The following is a 20,116-nucleotide window of genomic DNA, read 5'->3' as shown; positions in this document are numbered from 1 at the left end:
CCAGCAGGGCCGCGGTGACCTTGGGATTGTGTTCCAGCCTGGACACACGAAGAGAGTTGCTAGTCCTTCAAAGTCTCCGGTTAAGCGACGTACATCAGATCACCCCTTTGGGAATTGTGTGTGTTCCTCTGACTGGTAAGGAAGGGTCTGGTGAGGGCTTGAGAGCAGCCTCTTACCCCTCCCTTGTAGATATGGGGTCTTGGTGGCATTAGGGAACCAAATGATGCCCCACTATGCCCCAGCTAAAAGTTGTCTGTGTTAGCAGCATTCTCTGTTCAGTTCATGCTGGAATACGTGAGCGTATCTGTGAAGGGCTGTGTGTCCATGCCAAGGCTCAGACAGGTCTCCCCGCAGGCTGCACCCACACACGGAGTCAAAAGCCAGAGAGAGGGGAAGAGAAGAGAGAAAATTTTGATCGAGAGTCTTCCTCCTGCAGCGTTTCCTTGGCTTCCCTGCACAAGGACCTGGAAGCTGCAAACAAACGAAACCCAAATGCACGTGTGCGATCCAGCCCCAGCCCCTGGTATTGCATATTCCCCTTCCAGAGAGTGAGATCATGGCCCTCGTCGCCAGGGGAGGGGAATGTACCGAGCGTGGAATCGGAAAGGAAAACGGTCCCCAGAGCAGTCACAGTGATAAGATGCAGTGAGAGGGAGGAGTGGGGGAGACGGGAGGGCAACGCCGATGTTTAACTTGTAGGGCGGAGAAGAGACGAGGGACAGTTCGGTGCTTTACATAAGGCTGCATTTTCCCTTGATTTTATCTGTCCTCTTCTGCTTGTTGGATCGCTTGCCGTCGATGTTGAGGCTCATGTTCCTCCTCTTCTCCAGGTTGAGCAGCTCCTGGAAGAGCTCCTTGACGTTGTAGTTCATCTTAGCCGAGGTCTCCATGAAGGCGCACTTCCACTCCTTGGCCACGGCCTCCCCTTCCTTGGTCTCCACCTCCCGCTGGGTCTCATCACACTTGTTACCCACCAGCATGATGGGGATGGTGTCCACGCTGCCCTTGATCTGCAGGATCTGCTGGTAGATGGGCTTCAGCTCCTCCAGGGACTGCTTGCTGGTGACGGAGAAGACCAGGATGAAGGCGTGGCCTTTGGAGATGGAGAGGCGCTGCATGGCCGGGAACTGGTGGCTACCCGTGGTGTCAGTGATCTGCAGGGTGCAGACGCTCTTGTCGCAGCTGATGACCTGCCGGTAGGTGTCCTCAATGGTGGGGATGTAGGTGTCCCGGAACGTCCCCTTCACAAAGCGCAGAACCAGGGAGCTCTTGCCCACGCCGCCAGCTCCAAACACCACCACCCGGTAGTCATTGCTTTGCTCGGGCATTTTGAACGGGAGATGCTGACGCACCTAGAGGGGGATCAGACAAAAGGGAGAGAGAAAGAGACACGTCACAGGGTAGGAACGACGAGGGGCAGGAATGGAATGGGCAGAGCAGGGCGGGATGGGCCAGACTGGCTGTAGGGTTTGACCACCCAGTGCAGCAGATGGCTCATCTGTCATACTGGTTCCAACCATCAGTCCTTGCACTCCACCTCCCCATCTCTCCGGATCCTCCCCCCAGCCCTGGGTCCCCCCGGCCCCGGATCCTCCCCCCAGCCCTGGGTCCCCCCCGCCCCAGATCCTCCCACCAGCCCTGGGTCCCCCCGGCCCCGGATCCTCCCCCCAGCCCTGGGTCCCCCCCGCCCCGGATCCTCCCACCAGCCCTGGGTCCCGCCGCCCCGGATCCTCCCACCAGCCCTGGGTCCCGCCGCCCCGGATCCTCCCACCAGCCCTGGGTCCCCCCGCCCCGGATCCTCCCACCAGCCCTGGGTCCCCCCTGCCCTGCCATATGGTTTGCTCCATCTAGTCTGTGATGTCACCCAGCAGACCCCTAACTACTCCTCTCCTACTTGAATGCAAGATCCTAGTCTTTGTCCTTTCCCCTCCCAACCCCAGCTCTGCCTGGTCTTCTCCTGTTAGTTCTGTTTCCACAGCATCCAGAAGCACCGACGGTGATCAGGGGCCCCCTACCGAGGGCTGCACAGGATCTGACAGGCCCCCAAACGCTCACAGACCAAACGGCAAAGACGGGGTGGGAGAAAGGAAGGATCCCCATCCCCGTTTCATGGTCAATTCGCAGACCAACCAATGTCTATAAGAAACAAGACCAGCCCCCCAGCCCGGTGTCTGCCTTACCCCATCGTGCCATTGGGCCATCAGAACTGGTAGCCTCCCTCGCCAGCGGCCCCCAAGTGCAGGAGATGCGAATGTGGAACAAACCCCCATCCTGGGCTGTGCCATAAGAGATGTAATCCCGCATCTAGCTCCCTAGCTCCACCCCTGGCAGTGGCATTTACAGGGCCCCTGTCTCCTTCGTACCAGCAACTCCCATTTGGACCCTTAGCTTCTATTCTTCCCCCTAGCCTTGCCAAGGGGCTGTTAAGCATTATGATCCCCATTGCAGAGATGGGGAAACTGAGGCCCAGAGCTCGTGCCTGCCTTGCCCGGGGTCACACAGCAGGAGTCACTGGTACAGCCGGGAGGGATGCCCGGGTGCTGTGCCCACGAGAACACATGAGTTCTCATTGTCCCACACGCCAGGCACAGCTGCAGCCCTGGCTTTTCACTGGCAGCAGCGGTTCAGAGCCCATGAGGGGGCCCAGTGGCGAAGCTGGTCCTGACCCCAGCTCCTGTTCCAAAGGGAGACATCGAGCTCCCCAGATCGGCTCGTCAAACCCACACAGGCCAAAGCAGGATGGTCGGACCCACGGGGTGGTGAGAGCGAGACAGACAGGGATGCGGGGGTTACGCTCCAGTAGGGTGACCAGACAGCAAGTGGGAAAAATCGGGACAGGGAGTGAGGGGTAATAGGTGCTTATGTAAGACAAAGCCCCAAATATCAGGACTGTCACTATAAAATCAGGACATCTGGTCATCCTCCACTCCGGCCTCAAAGGCAGCCTCTGAAGAAAGGGCTGGGGACGGGGGCCACGTCCCCTTTTAACTTATAAGGAGACAGGCCAGTCATCAATCCTCAAGCTGCAGCAGCTGAGGCATGAGAAAGAACCACATGGGGCACGACTGTTATGTTTGCGCCCAAGGCCCCAGCTGGGATCAGGGCCCCGTGGTGCCGGGTGCTGCACAGACATGGTGAGAGACTGTCCACGGCCGGAGGAGCCTACACTCGAAACAGACAAGAGAGGCAAAGGAAGGGCCACTATGCCCATTTGACAGACGAGGGGATAAGGTGCAAAGAGAGTCAGTGACTGGGCCATGGCTCCATAAGGATCAGGACTTGAACCTTGCCCAGCGCCCCCATCCCCAAGGCACAAATCGCTTGCATTTCCCTAGCCCCTGGCACACCAATGGCATCACCTCACCCACCACTGAACTGCAGCCACCTCTGGGGTGGAGCACGGCTGCTGGCAAACAGCAGTTGCACAGGGCAACCCAGACTGTGCTAGTCTTGGAGCTTGAGAATGAGGGAGAACGACCAGGCTGGCTGGTGCGGGGAACGTGCTGGAGGGATCGGCTCTGCCGCCCCCACTGCAGTGGGAAGAGAATGAACCCCTGATGGTCAGCATGGGGCCCTCCCCTCAGTCCCCTGCCTGGGCCCACGCTGCCGATGGTGTCACCCCCCCGCCAGCACAAAGAGCCGATGTGCCATGGAAGCCCAGGCCGGTGGGGAGGGGAGGGCAGGGCTGGGAGTGAGGGGGACTCGTGCGGTGCGGCTCCCTGGCTGCACCAGGGAAGCTGGCAGAGGGTCGCCCAGGCCCTGCATGCTAATCAGCCTCCTTGGGTGTTCTCCAGCCATGCGGAGGCGGTGAGGAAGGGCCATCAGCCGGAACCTCCCCCGCTGCTGTCACGAGCCCCCAGCGCTGCAGAAGGGAGCCCTGGGCTTGGAGAGACGCTGGTTGGGCGTGGGATGGGGCTGGGATTCCCTGGGTTTCATGCCGGAGGGACTGACTCCCGTGGGGTGACTCCTGCTTTGCAATGGGTGGGGGCTGGGGTACGTGCTGCTTGGCAGGGAGCCTGCGCTCCAATATCTCCCCCACCCCCTGGATGCAGCACATCGGGGTCTCGTCCTCCTCTGGGAAAGCTCCATCTGCTGCCACCCAAGCTCCCGCACATGGGTCAGGCAGCCAGGAGCTCGCAGACCCAGGGCCCTGCTTCTCTCTCCCAGCACCCCCAGCTGGCAGGATATCGGAGGGCGGGGCAGGTTGGATGCTACCCCATTGCTGGAGCAGGCTCGGAGGGGCAGGGAGGGGCACGGCCATTAGCGCTGGTGCAGAGGGGCAGGAGAGCGGCAGAATGGGGGCTGAGGGGAGGCTGGGAGACTACAGTGTGTGCATGGAGGGGGGAACCCCACGGAGGTTTCACTTCCCCAGCCCAGGTCTGGGAAGGGGTAACTGGTGGGTGTGGGCTGGTAGTGGTCCAGACACCTGAGCACACATCCCCTGGGGCCCAAACCTGACCCACTGGCATAGTCCCATGGAAGTGGATAGAGTTACTCACTTGAGTGAGAATTAGCCATGTGAGTAGGGGGTGGCAAAATCAGGCTTTTGCATTTTGTTCTTTTGTTAACACTTAGGGGACCCAGCTGAGATCAGGGCCCCACTCTGCCAGGCATGGCCCAGACACAGTAAGAGCCGGTCCCTGCCCCAGCTGAGATCAGGGCCCCACTCTGCCAGGCATGGCCCAGACACAGTAAGAGCTGGTTCCTGCCCCAGCTGAGATCAGGGCCCCACTCTGCCAGGCATGGCCCAGACACAGTAAGAGCCGGTCCCTGCCCCAGCTGAGATCAGGGCCCCACTCTGCCAGGAATGGCCCAGACACAGTAAGAGCTGGTTCCTGCCCCAGCTGAGATCACAGCCCCCTTGGGCCGGATGCAGCCCAGAGACATAATGAGAGCCAGTCCCTCCCTCAAAGAGCTCGCTGTCTAAACAAAGGAAGGCTCATTAACCCCATTTCACAGAAAGGAAACTGAGGCCCAGAAAGATTAAGGCTCACATTTTAGAAGGGATTAAGGTGCCTAAACACCTTTAAAAAACTGGGCAATTTCCTCGCAGCTAAACCACCCTTCCTCTCCACGTCTGGGTACTTCTGCCATGTGCCCATCAGTCCCTGAGTCCACCCCACAGGAGTCCAGTTCCAGTTCTCTTCCTTCCCCAAGGGCCTCCGCTAACTCCCATCTCCCCTTTGGCATTGAAAAACCCTGGGATGGAGTTTGGTGTGCACCCTGGATCCTGGCTGTGCCAGTGCTGGGTATAGAAGAGAGATGGCTCACCACCCGCAGGTGGTAACCACTTCTCCCCACCCTCCATGGGTTTTCTTTTTATCCACTCCAGCTTGGTTTCTGACCCCTCTCCAGCAACGGGCGATGGATCCAGAGGTCAGGTGGTGAAATTACTCACAGCATCTGGCGATCCAAGCAGCCCTGCACTGCCAGGCAGCTCCGCAGCGGCACCGTGGGTCACGTCTGCACAGCAGCTGCCGTTTTAGCTATTTAAAAATAAAAAGGTGGGGGGGGTCTGTACATCCAGAGGAGTGGGGAATGGGGGGGACATTCCTCTAAATTCCCTTCTCATCGCTAGCAAAGGGTCCGTTTTTCCTGCCTGTTGGATGAAATTCACCCCCGTGCAAAGGGCCAGCCTAGCCCAGCAGTCCTGGCTTCCAGCCCCCTCACTTTAACCTACTAGCCCCCACTCCACACCCAGAGCTGGAGCCCAGGACCCTTGATTCCCAGGCCCCTCTTTCTAACCACTGCAGCCCCCTTGCTGAGGGGTGGCACTGCCCAAGCACCGCGCCGTCTGTTTGCCCTTGGAGAGTCCTTGCAGCACCGTTCCCACTGAGAAAGCCCCAGGCCCCTGCCCCAGAACAGCCTGGGCCAGGGAACGTGCAGGATGCAGTGCTGGGTCCTGCCTTGCTGCCCGGAGTGGACTTCCCAATAATAGATCCGCACGATGCCACAGTGCAGCCAGCTGGCCAGTTCGCTGCCACAGGCACAGCATCTGTAGCAGGGTTTGCTGGGAGATCACAGTCTTTGAGGGGGCGGGGGCTGGCTGACTGCCACCCCTTTTTTCCTTGGGGTCCCGGCTCAGAGCTGGCTCAGTTCAGCAATGACAGAAAGCCAGTGGCGTCGCCGTCCAAGGTGAAATGAGTGAGTTTGGGGGCTCTCCGTCCAGTGCCCTGGACACTAAATTCACCAGCACTAACCAGCTGGGTTCTCGGCAGGCTTAGCAGACAAGCTGAGGACTGAGGTGGCCACAGCCAGCCAGCTCCCCTCTCTGCCTACAGAGAAGTCAGGGGCAGCATGCAGAGGTGGCTGACTGCAGGTCGCCAGGCTCTGCCTGGGCTGGAGGATGAATAAAAGGCTTCAGTCTGCAGGGCTTTCAAATCGGCACCTTCAGCCAGCAATAAACACCTGGGAAATTGAAACTCCTCCCACCTGCGCCCTGCAACACTCAGGGGTGGGCGCTGCACATCCCTGCCTGGGGAGCTTGTCCCTTTCAGCAGACCTCAGCTCCGATTCTGCTGTGGGATGAACACAGCACGGGAATGATCAAAGCCAGGGGCTGGGTTAGAGCACTGGGAACCCCACACGTGCACCATCCTTTGCTCTGTTGACATGGGGTGGAGGTAGCTGTGAAACTGTGGGGCCTTCAGCTCAGCAGCCATGTGGGGCTCAGTGCACAGTGCAGACCAGTGAGACACACACACCGTGCTCTCGCCAATGGAGACTTCTCATTTGTCCTTTCCTGCCCTCATTTTCCTGAAGGTTTTTTTAGACTCGGTGTGTGCATTCTGCCCTTCGCACAGGGAAACGTTAAGAATTTACAAGTAAAGAGAAGGATTCTTTGTAACTAACAGCGCCAAATGCCACCTGGGAAATAAAAGTTGTACTCAGTTCTTCGGACTCCTAGCAACACTGGGAACAAAGGGACGTCATTCCTCTGGGCCTCACACGGGCATTTACACCAGTGCCAAGTGAATGCAAAGGCACTCGGACCTCGTAGCATCTTATACCAGCTAAGCACAATTGTACATGGTTGCCCAAGGCGGCAGAAAATTGGACCCAAAGCCTCCACAGTCAGAAGCCAGTTGATGCTGTTGCTAGTGACATCGGGGACAGAATATTGCTGTGATTACAGTACGCCTAGGCACCCCAGCTGAGATCAGCGTCCCATAGTGCCAGGTGCAGCACAGACACGCAGTGAGAGACAGGCCCTGCCCAGAAGAGCTCGCCACTTAAATAGACAAAGTGTGGGAGGGGAAGTGACTTCCCCATCCCAGCAGGTCAGTAGCAGAGCTGAGATTCGAACCCAGGAGTCCTGATGCCCACTCTGCCAGACCACACAGCCTCACGTAGCTTTCATCTGTTTTGTTCATAGCACCTCCTGGAGGGCTAATGGGAGGGAAGTGCTGCATTCAAGTCAGCAGACCTGACTCCGACAGACACACAAGCTGCAGATCTGCTGAGTGAGCAGCTGCCATTTTCATACAGGCATTTGTGGCTGTTTTAACGGCGGCGGCAGCAAAAGACACTTTTGATCAGCCACTTCCTAACCCTGGAGACAGCATGAAAAACAACAGCACCTGCCAGGCGCTGCGGTTAATCACCCCTCCGGTGTATTGCGTTACCCAGCAGCCCTGAATCCCGCTGGAGGTTCTTTAATATCGTTCAGAAATTTCCCTCCACCGTCCCCATCAATTATTGGTGGAAATCGCTCCGAACAACAGCCCGATTCACCAGTTGCTGCACCTCACGAGCAACTCCAGGGAAAGACAGTGGGGTAAAGCCAGGGTGAGTGAATGGGGACATTGAAAACCAGGCAGGTTTGGGGAGATGCCAAAGCTAATCTGCCCCATAGATGGCACCTGAGTCTGGGCATCAGTTTGGTGTGGTGGATAGAGCATTGTCCTAGGAATAGGGACACCTGCTTCTATTCCCAGCCCTGCCACTGGCCTGGTGGGTGACCTTGGGCATGTCACTTCACCACCGTGCCTCGGTTTCCCCATCTGTGCAGGAGGGATCACGAGACTGACAGTTGCTTTGTAAAGCACTTTGAGCGTGACCGATGATAGGAGCCAGGGATTAGCACTGTTCCTCGGCTAATTGGAACAAAAGCATCTCCACTGCAGCTGGGAGCAAGCCAGAGAGACAGACTCAAGCTAGTGCACTAAAAAATAGCGGTGTGGATGTCGTGCCTCCATCAGAGACACAGGCTAGCCCAGAGCCCCAGGGGTCCAGGGGGCATCTCGCCCCCAGCCGCAGTGTAGACCCAGGAATTAACAGGATATTGAATGTGGCTTGGGGCCAGGTTTTCAAGGCAGGGTCCCCAATGTGCAGAACGCTGGGGAAAATCTGGTCATTTCCGTAGATTCCTAGACAGGTGCTGAACTCCTGCAAATATCCCAACCCCAGCGCTCCATGTAGATGGGGATGGCTGGAATAACACTATCCCAGCTGGTCCCCAAGGGATTTTCAACCATAACAATCCCAGCCTGCCTTGGGGACCTGATCCCCTCGCCCTGCTTCACAGATGCCAGTGTGCAGTGGTGATGAAATGGTACCAGGGCACAACGGTAAACTTTGCACACCTGCTATGCACCAATGTGAGTGGCTGTGCAAGGAGCAGGTGACGTGAGACCCAAGCCCAGACGGTGTTAGTTACCCTGACCCGGCAAGGTCATGCACTGCTGTTGGGACCTACTTTGCAAGTGAAGACAAGCAAGGTGGAGACAGGAGCTGAAGTCTCAGGGCAGTTACATGGCAGCTGGACGTCCTTTGTTTTTCAGTAATACACAAACACCTCAGAGCCCAGTGCTGAGCTGGGTGGGGGCTCTCCCGCACCCCAAGACTGGCGGAGTCCCAGGCGTGCCTCGCCCTGTCTCTCTCTAGGCCAGCTCTTGCTACAGTCCTTAAAACAAATGCTTCTCCCAGAGACCATTGGCTCCAGATCACCAGCTCCAACCTCCCCCCCACACCCGAACTGTTACCTATTGGGTGGCCTGTGCGTAATGAGTTTGCTCAGTCTCAGCCCATCTTCCCAGGGTGTCCAGATCACAGACACAAAACCACATCAGCACCCAGATTTTCCAAAGCACCCAGCAGCACCCACTGGGAATCCACCACCCCTCCCTCATTGAGAACATGGAGAATCCACCCCCCATCCTCCACTGAAAACAACAGAGAATCCACACACATCCCCCAACTGAGAACAATGAAGAATCCACCACCCCTCTCGCCATTACAATGGAGAAGGGCCCTGCAGGCTGAAGGCCCCTCTGATCTGCCCGCTGGCCCAGGCAAGGCTGGTTCACCCTCCTTGATGCTCTCAAAACATCTCAATCCCTTCACAACTGTGCAAGCAGCTGGGAGGGGAACCGGGGCGAGTTCACCCGCTGCTCTGCCGGACTGGGGGTGGGGGGGGAAGGGACCTGCACAGGCCAGCAATGGAAAAGTCCCGCTCGCGCATCTGACTTCCTGGTCTGGCTCCCCCCACCCCAGCCCTGTTTGTGATTTAAACCATCACTGGTTAGGCTTTGTTCTAAGTTAATTTAATGCTGGTGAAAGACAGAACAGGGGGACCCAGGAAAGCTGGGCTTGTGGTAAGGCATTGGAAAGGGACTTGTTAAACAGCCACTGCACTCCAGCCCAGAGGTAGCTGCATTTCAGTGGTGGGTGAAGTGATTCCTTAGAGGCAAACGGGGCAAGGGAAACCCAATATACTGTTGCGGGGGGAGAGGGGGGGTTAGTCTTGTGGTTAATGCTAATGGATGCTGAGCACTTTGGAAAATCATGTGCCTCACCTGAAGCAGCCACTTCTGGGGAGGGAGGAGCAGCCAGGTGGACAAGATGCTGGTCTGTTTGTGTGTGTGTGTTTGGCTGGGGAGCGAGCTGGGAGGCTGTTGGGGTGTGAACCTCTCAACTGATACTCTGGGTCTGCAAAACTGTTCCAGATCCAGCCCCCTTTTTGCCTCTTGTCATTTAACTTCATGGGTTTTTCCCTCCAAGGGCAGGTCCAGGTATAGACCCAAACACATTTCCCCAGCCAGCCCCTGCTTTGTGTTAGGATTGGCCCCTCTCTGCCTTGAATCCAGGCCAGCACAGGGGGCTCTGGCCACTGCACAGAACCTGCCCGCGTTTTCTTCTCCCTTCTCCTTTCCATTCTCTTTCCCTGCTGCAGTTTCCTACTTCCCCCCACCAGCCGACCTCCTCCTGTCTCTGGCCTCTCTCCTCAGTGGAACGCGAACAGCCGCCCAGCCTGAGCCAGGCTTTCAACCTCCTCATCTGTTTAGCTTGGGTTCAAACTTAGGGGGAATGAGTTTGCCAGGCCTGCTGAAAAGCCAGCTTGAGACCCCGGACAGAGAGGAACCACCCAGAGATTCCTCTTCTATTGTCCTTGGAAAGACGAAGGCCGGGGTTTGAAACATTGAACACAGAGGGTTCTGCTGTTCCAAACCTAAGCACTGAGCCACCCTTAAAAACACAGAGCTCTCAGATGGCCTTGTCTATGCCGGGCAAATGGACCGTGTTAGAAGGCATGTTAAGAGAGGCAGCGTTTCCCAGTGGTGAGGGCACTTTCTAGGAGCCAGCTGACCTGCGTGCTAGTCTCAGCTCTGCCACTCACCTACAGGGTGATCTTGGGCATGTCACTTCACTGCTCCATGCCTCAGTTTCCCTCCTGCCCTTCATCTTGTCCCTTTAGATTGTCAGCTTTTTGGGGCAGGCACTGCCTCTCACTGTGCATCTGTGAGGTGCCCAGCACAATGGGACCCTGATGTCAGCTGGGACAGGGACCGTCTCTCACTGTCTGTCTGGGCAGCGCCTGGCACAACGGGCCCCTGATCTCAGCTGGGAACTCTGGAGGCTAGCATTATAATAAAGAAAGGGACCATCCTGTCCAGGCAACGAGGCACTCTGGCCTTAACCACGATCAGCTAACGCATTCATCCATGTCCACACTAAGTGCTACTTCAGGGTTAACCTCATGTTAGCACACAGCCCACCACCACGGTACATCTCCCCAGTGGAGACACAGCCAGACTCTGCAGCAAACACCACCCATCCCCAGCTCCCCTGTTTCAGATCACACGAGGGGTTCCACTCTAGTGCCATGGTTTCAAGCTACCCCCTGATGGGCACATCCCAGAGAAATGAGGAGACGGGCCAGATAGGGTAAAGGGTAAAGCAGTGGTTGGGGTGCCAGCCTGTGACGCAGAAGACAAGGGTCAATTCCCAGCTCTGGCACAAATGCCCTCGGTGACCTTGGGCAAGCTGATTAGGTCCGAACCCTCAAAAGGATTTAGGTTCTTCACTCCCACTAATTTCTATGGGAGTCAGGTGCCCAAATAGCGCAGCGGGGGGGGGGCAGTGCCTCAGTTCCCCATCTGTGCAATGGGGACAATAGCCATTCCCATCCCCGCCGGCTTGTAGGGATAAATACTTCAAAGATTGCTAGGTGCTTGGGGCCCATGGTAACTGGGAGCGATAGAAGCCCCTCAGTAGGAGAGGTTGGTCCCTCCCTCCTTCTGCTTCACCAGGTGACACCAGCCTCTGGGTGCAAAATCCCTGTCCTTCGCCATGAGCCACTGGTGCCTTTGCCCCGCCAAGCTCGCAGCCCCCTTGAGCCCCCAAGGCCCCTCGGCAGGCTGTGTGGCACAGAGGAGAGCTCACCGGTGGTGCTGGGCAGCCTCACCCAGGGCCGGAGGGCTCCCGACCTGCTTGGCAAGGGGGTAGATTTGGGCTGAGGAGGTGACAGAAGCAATCGCAAGTGGTAAATTCCCAGGGGTGCAGGGAGAACGAGCGAGCAGACAGCTCTACGGCCCTAAGAGTCCCAGTGAGAACCCCTTAGCCCCTAGGCATCACTCCCCCGTCCTCTGCAAACACCGCCCAGCCCCTGGCGACAGGGTTGCAGCGCCACTGGGCAATGCCCAGCTCATGTACCAAAGCTTGGGCTGGTGTGCGCAGGATGCAGCGCTGGGCTAGGCTCTCTTGATCTCCATTATATGAAGGCCAGAGGTGGGCAACGAGCTGTCCGGGTGACAGGACAGGCTTCTCCTTTTGCTGCAAACAGCTGTCCTGTCCCTTCGTTCCCAGGTCCGTCCCAGGATCTCAGAAAGGCCCCCGGCCCCAGTGGGGGAAAGGCACCCACTGCTGAGAACAGAATTGGTTCCCATCACTTTTCAGATGATTATGAGGGGCCTGATCCTTCGAGGAGCTGAGCACCCTCAGTTCATGCAGGTTGGATGGGAGCCAGACGGCACCTAGCACCACACCCGGCCCCTTCATCAGGACATCCCCTCACTACCCCAGTCAGCAGAATCCGTACAGCAAGGCCATTATCCTGCAGTCCCCAGAGCAGACCGGACCCAGGATAAGGCAAGTTTCAGGGTTGGAGGCGGGACACCTTCATATGCTTAGAGCAACTCATGGTGATTAACTCTCCAAGCCACTTCTCTGGTATTGTGTGTGCGTGGGTGGGGGACATGGCCTAGAAGGGGGGGTGCTCCTGGCACCCACTGTGTCCCACCTTCATCTCTGGCATTTGGCAGGGCCTGAAACATGGTGGGTTTCACCAGGTGGAGTGTGTGGGGGCGGGGAGTGGGGGGAGGGGCAGGTGGGACTGCCAGCCGGGTTCTTCCAGTATCCAGCAGTGTCCGCCCAACCCCTAGGCTGCGTGGTTTGCCCAAACCTGTCTGATCTCCCATTCGGGTTACAGGAGCCTTGGACAGCTGAGTGCAGGGTTCCCACGGTGCTTCACAAGCAATGGCCTGCATGTGTGTGTGTCTGTGTGCCATGTGTGTATGCGCTCTATGTATGTATACGGAGATCTAGAGATAAATATACACAAACACGTGTGTATGACCTCTAGATATGCATGTGTGCATGTATGTGTGACCTGTATGTATGGATATACACAGAGAGCTAAATATATGTGTCTGCTCTACATAAGAACGGCCGTACTGGGTCAGACCAAAGGTCCATCTAGCCCAGTATCCTGCCTTCCGACAGTGGCCAATGCCAGGTGCCCCAGAGGAGTGAACCTAACAGGCAATGATCAAGTGATCTCTCTCCTGCCATCCAGCTCCACCCTCTGACAAAGAGTCTAGGGACTCCATTCCGTACCCATCCTGCCTAATAGCCATTGATGGATTTAATCTCCATGAATTTATCCAGTTCTCTTTTGTATGTGTATATATATAGAAATCTAGACACACACAGACACACACATGCATCCACACACGTACACACATTCACATCCACTCCAAGAGCTCGTTAACAGTTCATGCCTGGTTTGCACGTGTCTGTTCATGCTCTGAACAAAAATACCTTGATTGGACCCATACCTATTGGATCCAATTCACCTAACAGCAGTCTGCACTTTCATTAGCAGCAGGACCCTCTGATTAGGAAATTGAGTGTGTGGAGGAGTAATGGAGGGGTTTATTTTGGGGGCTCCATGAGCCAGCTGGCTGCCTTGTGATCACCTTCCGGCACAGAACACGTAGCTATTTATATATTTTTATATATTGCCTACAGAGGGTCAGAATAGTCGTGTACAGCTCAGCACGGAATAAACAACTGCTAATTCCGGATGGGCAATGAGGAAATACTGCACTAGAGAATGCAAAAAGCACAAAAGGAAGATGCCTGCTATACAGCATGGAGCTATAGACAGTTACAGGATAGATAGATAGATAGATAGATAGATATGGGGTGGAGGGAAATGAGAAAGGAAAGACAGCTAGATCTACACAAAAATACGTACATCAATCAATCTATACACCTCCGTACATACACATGGATAGTGCAATGTACATCAATTGATATACATCGATACCTCTGTACATACACATCTCCATATATTTATATGTACATAGACACATTTACACACAGATACACATAGAGACACATGCATGTAGAGATGCCCTTCCATGTGTCGATAGATGTACAGGTGTGTATATAAAGATCTGACTGCAGAGATAGATGCCCACACAGTCAGATGGCTAGAGGGGTGTGTATGAGGATAGATGGCTAAAGGGATAGAGAGATGGGGATGGGGTTGGGGGGTATCTAAGGACAGGGGGTGTATGGATGGGTGGGTGGGTGTGGGGATAGGTGGCTAGAGGGGGGATATGAGGATGGGGGGTAAGAGGATAGAGAGGTGGATCTGAGGATAGAGGGACAGGGGGATGAAGATGGGGGGTGGATCTGAGGATGGGGGGTATGATGACAGGGGGGTATGAGGATGGGGGGTTGGTCTGAGGACGGGGGGTATGAGGATATAGGGATGGGGGTGTACGAGGCTGGGGGGGATCTGAGGGGTATGAGGATGAGAGGGATCTGAGGACGGAAGGGTATGAGGATGGGGGGGATCATTTACACCCGCTCTCCCCCCCCGCCAGGGTCCGGGCTGTCGGGTCCGATGTGCTTTTCAGTGCCAGCCCCCCCGGCCCACGGGGCCCCGCTGCAGGGCTCCCTACCCCGCCCCCCCCCCGGGATCGGGCTGCACTGGAAGGTGGGGTGCGCTGGGGGGGGTCACCAGGCGAGCTCGCCGCCAGCCGCGCCCGGCGCTGCCTTACCGTCCGCCCGGCCCTGGGCTGCAGCCGGCTTCCCGCGGCGAGTGCTGGGGCCGCGCTCCGAGCCCCCCGGCCGGCTCCTGCGGCCGCCCCCGCCTCCGGACCAGCCCCGGCCACTGGCGCAGGGAGCGGGGGGTCTGCTCATGGGTCAGCGCCGAGCCCCGAGCCCGGCTTCTCCCTCCCCGCCCGGCGCGGCACCGCCAGCTTTGCGCAGAGGCAGCCGCGGCTGGCGAGCGCCTGACACCGGGCTCAGCAGAGCTCCAGCCCCACCGGGTGTGGGGGGGAAACTCCTCCCCCAGGCCGGCGGGGGGCACAGGAGCCGCTGGAGCAAGGAGGATGCTGCACCCCGCCCCGGTCCTGGGGGATTCAGCCCCTCAGGCCGGGGGGGGCTTTGGGGATCTGACCCCTGCCTGGCACAGGCCGGAGACCTGCCCCCAGCATCCTCCCTGGAACCTCATGCAGCCCCCGCGGGGCCTAGGGCAGCCTAGGAGCCAGGAGAAGGGCAGGGGGCAGAGGCAAGCGGGTGTTTGTGTGATAACCCCGGCTCGGAGCCCAGGGCCCTGGGCTTGCTCAGCCAGCCCGGTGGGGAGGACATGGACCAGCAGAGGAACCCACCCCAGAGACCTGAGCGAGCTTGCTGGAGGCTTCTTCCTGGGGCAACCCGGCACTGAAGTCATCTCCTAGCCCAGCTGCTTCCTTCTGGCCATGACAGCTGGAAGGGAGGCCTGGAAAGGCTGGGCAGGGGCAGAGTTAAGGTGATGGGCTCACCAGAAGGCTGCCTCGGCCATGCCACTCAAACATTGCGTTACCTTTTTTTGCAGTTAGTTGCAGGGGCATTTTGAAAGGAAGAGACTATTGCCTAACCTTGTCTCACTGGCCCCTTGGACTCCCTGCAAACCTGTCTCCATCCCTCTTGTCTGATGCTTAGACAGGGAGCTCTGTAAGGTGGGGCCATCTTTCTGCTGTGCTTGTACAGTGCCTTGGCCATGGCTGGAACTCCTCGCTGCCACAGTAAAATAAACAATTCCTAACAACACAGAAATGGCTCCACGCCGAAGGGGTTAAATACCAGCTGGCGCAGATGGACAGCAGCAGTAAACTGTGGCCTTGGGGTGAAATTCACCCCTGAGCAGAGGGCCGGTACAGAGTCCATAACTCCTCAGCCAAGGGCATAAGTGGTGCCCAGCCCTTGCTGCATGGCGGGAAATTTCACCCATGTACACTTCAGGCCCCAAAGGTAACCTAGTATCTAGCCGCATTGCACAGGTCCATAGCAATGCTTCCAAGCATGTAATTCAAGGGATCCTTAAGGTAGCAACAGAGGCGCATGCCGCTTGGCCAATCCTCTTGTTTTCCACGTCACTGGGGTGTTCTGAGGCTTCTGCGTGGGGTAACTTCCACCCAACATTAGCTAAGTTCCTGCATACATGCACCTTGGAGATGAAAAAAGCCAGGCCTGGCAGGCTCACTTTGCGTTGTCTAAGGCTCTGCAAACCCACTGAAGGTCTCACTGAGGCGAGAAGTGTTTTAAAAAGCTACGATGCAATGGTTTTACAGTGGGAAAAGTGTATTTACTTCTCCACACACCCCCGCACACACAAACACACCCTTTTTCTACCACAACTCAACAGCAACTCTGGGCAAGGCACTCCGTTTCCCCCCCAAAATGCACCTTTCGGCTTAGCCCAAGCCAGGAACATTCATCCCCACAGGTGAGTTTCTGGAAAAGTTACAAGCATGTTGAAAACAAGGAGGAGGGAAGAGGTGGTAAACGAAAGCTGTTTTGCAATTTTCAGAGAAGCTGGAGGTTAAAAAGAGCTTTGGGTAGCATGGCCTAGTGGCTAATGCGGTTGGTGTAAGGGTCAGGAAAGCAGCTTCTATCCCTGTCTCTGCCACAGACCTTGTCGTGTCACTTGAGCCAGGACTCTTAAAGGAGTCAAAGGAAGGCAGGAATTCTGTCCCAGTGCCCTGTGCCTCAGTTTCCCTGTAAAATGGAGAGGACACTTCGCTTCCTGTGTGATATGCTTTGAGATCGACCCAGGAAAAGCCCCTGAGAAGAGTCAAGTAGTGGGATTCTGGTTCCTCTTACCATGGTCTGGCTCTCTCCAGGACCCTTTCTAGCATGTTGTCCAGTCTAGGTTTAAAAGTCCCAAGCAATGGGTTTCCCACCACTTCTCTTGGGGGGTCATTACACAGTTTAATGCAGCCTCCCCCACCTTCTCTGCCTCGGAAAAGATTTTCCAGTTTCTATGGCCTAATGTGTCCCAGGCTCTCTGCTGAGATTGCCAGCACATGGTACCAATGGGGTGATGGTTTTCTGACACATCTCCATCCCTAAACGAATCCAGCCTGTTAGTTGCTGCCCTGCCTGAGGTTAAATCCCTGGTGGGAGAGGCAGCCCCTTCCCTCCAGGGAAATATCTGCTACTGCAAAAGCCACCCAGGCCCAGCCATGGTTCTGCTCAGCAGCAGCAGCCACCGAGCTTAATAAGATCATGAAACAGATCAAAATGCACCAAACTGCAGCAGCCTTTTGGGACAAAATTCCTGGAGCAGGTGAGGTTGGGACAGGGGGGCATGGTTGTTTCCCCTCCTCAAATAAAGAGCCCCCCCCGGGCCTTAGCTCCACTAGGGATTTGCCCCAGTTTCAGTCATTGTAGCAGCTTCAATGCAAACAGGCCAAGTTGCTATTTACACCAACCCAGCTGAGCTCAGCCCCGCTTGGCACCACAGTGAGGGCACCTGTGCCAATGGGGGATCCGGTGGTTAACCCATCTGCACCCAGAACTGTGTCTGGACAAGGTCCCATTCATGCCTGGTGAGCCCCATTGCCCTCCATGGATTTGCTCCTGATTTACACCAGAGGGAGATCAGGATCAGGCACAAATTCCCTATCCTGTCTTGTAGACCGTGACACAGATTCAAAAAGTTAAATGCTCCTGCCTGAGCAGCCTAACCCTCTGCTCACCCACCCCAGAGACAGTCACTGCAACCCACGCATTCATGCTGTCCCACTGGTTTATGCGGGATGGGGAGCAGGCCCCGAGGGACCAGATCCTCAGCTGGTGTAAACTCCACTGGACCAGCACTTGCAACCCCTAGCTGAAGAACCCCTGTCTTGGGGCAATCACAGAGCTCTGCCCTGGAGCTCTTCAAGAGAAGGTTCTCTACAGGAGGCTGGGTAGCCAGCTGTCCTGGATGGTTCAGGCACAACCAGTCCTGCGGAGGGTTACACTAGCTGACCCTTGTGTCCCTTCTAAGTCTCACGCTCCTTAACAAATGTATCACCCCAACACCCTCTGAGGCCGGCCAGTGCGATTATCCTCATTTTCAAGATGGGGAATGAGGCCCAGAGAAACTAAGTGACTTGCCCGTGGTCACCCAGGAAGGCTGTGGTGGAGCAGGGGAATTGCATTCGGGTCTCCCCAACCCTAGGTGAATGCCCCAGCCACTGCACCACTCTGCCTCTTGCATCTCATCACTGCCACCCACACACCCTGCATAAGTCAACCAGGCCCATTTTGCTGTCACCGGAGCACTGGAGACATTCCAAGCACCCAGTTTCCCCCAGCCCCAGGTTTTCAGCATGGTAACCCCATGGCCTTCATGGAGTTACTCCAGATTTACACCACAGGACATGAGGTGAGAATCAGGCCAGGGCTATACAGTTTGGCAATTTCCAATGACAGCTACTGCTCCAGAGCAACTCTTCTGCTGGCGATTGTAACAGCTGGCAGCACGACCCACTGCAGGTAACATGGCAGAGCTCTCGGCCAGACGCTGCTGGGCAAACCAGAGTTTTACAGGTATTACTGTTAGGAATTAATGACAATAGAGCGTCTGCGATCAGGGCCCCGTCATGCTGGGTGCTGCCCAGACAGTGAGAGCGTCCCTCTGTCTCTAACTTGCAGTCCCAACAGACAAGCCAAACAAAGAGCAGGAGGGGAGGTGACTTGCCTGAGGTCAGAGAGCTGGTCAGTGTCAGAGCTGGGAATGGAACCCAGGTGTCCAAGGCCAGTGCTCTACCCCCAGGACCACCTTGCTCCAGGTGGCTGTAAAACTGCCTCTGCGGGGGGGATTTTTTTGCAATCTGTTCAAAATGCAGAAAGACGTTAAAATGGCCTGGAGATCAATCCAGCAGGAGGTGGCTCTAGTCTCTGCATGAATGAAGCAGAGATGGCAGGGAAAGGACCGAGGAAGAGCTAGAGGGAGGGCGCAGAAGCAGGCCTTGTTCTGCTGAAGGCCCACAGCTCCGATCCCGGCGGACTGGGCTTGCCAGGCCGCTCAGCGCCTCTCTGCGAATCCCCGCGTGGGAGCTGGAGGCGGGATGACTCATGCGAACGCTGGCATAGCAGCAATTAAAATCTGCAGCTGCTATTAATAGCTGCCAGCGGAGAAGCCTGGCCGTCACTGAATGAGTGCGGCTCCCACGCAGCTGTCAGCACAGCTCCCATTGAGAAACACAAGCGAGTAACAGCACAGAGCCAGCAGGGAGGGGTCGCTGCATCCTCGGGAGCCTCCTCCCTGGAGATGCAAGTGACAGGATCCTGCTGCGAACACGATGCTTCCCCCCGGATTACAAGGGATGGTAGGCAGTGACCCCCTGGGGGAGACAGTCTCTTCCTCTACCAATGATACAGGGCCAAGATGGGGCTTCCCTAGGTGCATAATAAACCTACCCCCTCACTGCCCAGCTGAAGCATGTACAGAACAATTCCTTGGCCCCTTGGAGTGGAAGGAGCTGAACCGTTACTCATTAAAAAAAGAAATCGAGTCCTCCCTCATTTTAACGACTGCTGGGCTCTTCCTCCTCTCGTTCCTTTCACTCCAAGGTTCCCGCCAGAAGGAATCCTGCAAGCTGCACTGTGTTTGCACGAGCCCCCGGGTGAAGCATGTCAGAGATGCCACGGGGCATCTCCACTGGCCTGGTGGGATTAAACTTAGGGACGGTGAAGTTTCTTCCCCAACTACTGCACTTGGGCTGTCAGCACTTTGGGACAGATCCTGCCTTTTGTTCTGTGCCTGTACAGCTCCAAGCACCCTGGGCTCCTGGTCCATGACTAGGGTTGCTAGGCGCTACCAGAACACACATACATAACAACCACCCTGGCTGCAACAGTCCTAGTTTACTCAACTAGACTCCGTGGGTCAGTTCACTGTGACCCTGTGCCTGGGACAGCCATGGCAGTGCAGAGCTGTAAAACCAACCCACCCAGATGAGAATGGGGGCCTGGTGCACCCACAGAGCACGGGTATAAATGCCTGTGGAAGGCAATGAGCAGTTGGCCCCCATAAGCCAAATTCCTACCTGGAATAAGCAGACACAACTCCAAGTGGCTTCTGCAGTTAGCCAGGCCCAGGGTGTAAATCTGGAACTGGACCATGGCGTGAAAGGCTCTGGTTGCATCGGGGCCCCTTACCCACAAGCTAAATGCACACCATTGCGTGTGTACGTCATGGGGCATCATCCGGAGAAGCAGCCTGGGGCAGGGTGTGATGGGCGGAGCAGCCCAGAAACGTTAAGAACTAAACAATGAATGAAACAAA

The 20,116-nt window shown here is 56.4% G+C and overlaps 1 protein-coding gene across 1 annotated transcript; it reads right to left on the bottom strand.

Moving 5' to 3' along the window:
- Nucleotides 1-476: 476 nt before the first annotated feature.
- Nucleotides 477-14,637, bottom strand: DIRAS1 (DIRAS family GTPase 1). The gene is made up of 2 exons (XM_050933962.1): nucleotides 14,574-14,637; nucleotides 477-1,352 (listed from the first exon to the last, which is right to left on the bottom strand). Exon 2 carries the CDS (start codon nucleotides 1,326-1,328, stop codon nucleotides 732-734), a length of 597 nt encoding a protein of 198 aa, XP_050789919.1. The 5' UTR covers nucleotides 1,329-1,352; nucleotides 14,574-14,637; the 3' UTR covers nucleotides 477-731.
- Nucleotides 14,638-20,116: the final 5,479 nt, after the last annotated feature.

Source organism: Gopherus flavomarginatus, chromosome 24 (assembly GCF_025201925.1).
Source record: "Gopherus flavomarginatus isolate rGopFla2 chromosome 24, rGopFla2.mat.asm, whole genome shotgun sequence".
Classification (NCBI taxonomy): Eukaryota; Metazoa; Chordata; order Testudines; family Testudinidae; genus Gopherus; species Gopherus flavomarginatus.
The sequence above is the reverse complement of the archived record's forward strand: the minus strand, read 5'-3'. Positions and strand labels throughout refer to the sequence as shown.

Bases quoted from the DNA above. Each gene is read 5' to 3' on its own strand.
- DIRAS1 (XM_050933962.1), bottom strand. From the start codon at position 1,328: ATGCCCGAGCAAAGCAATGACTACCGGGTGGTGGTGTTTGGAGCTGGC.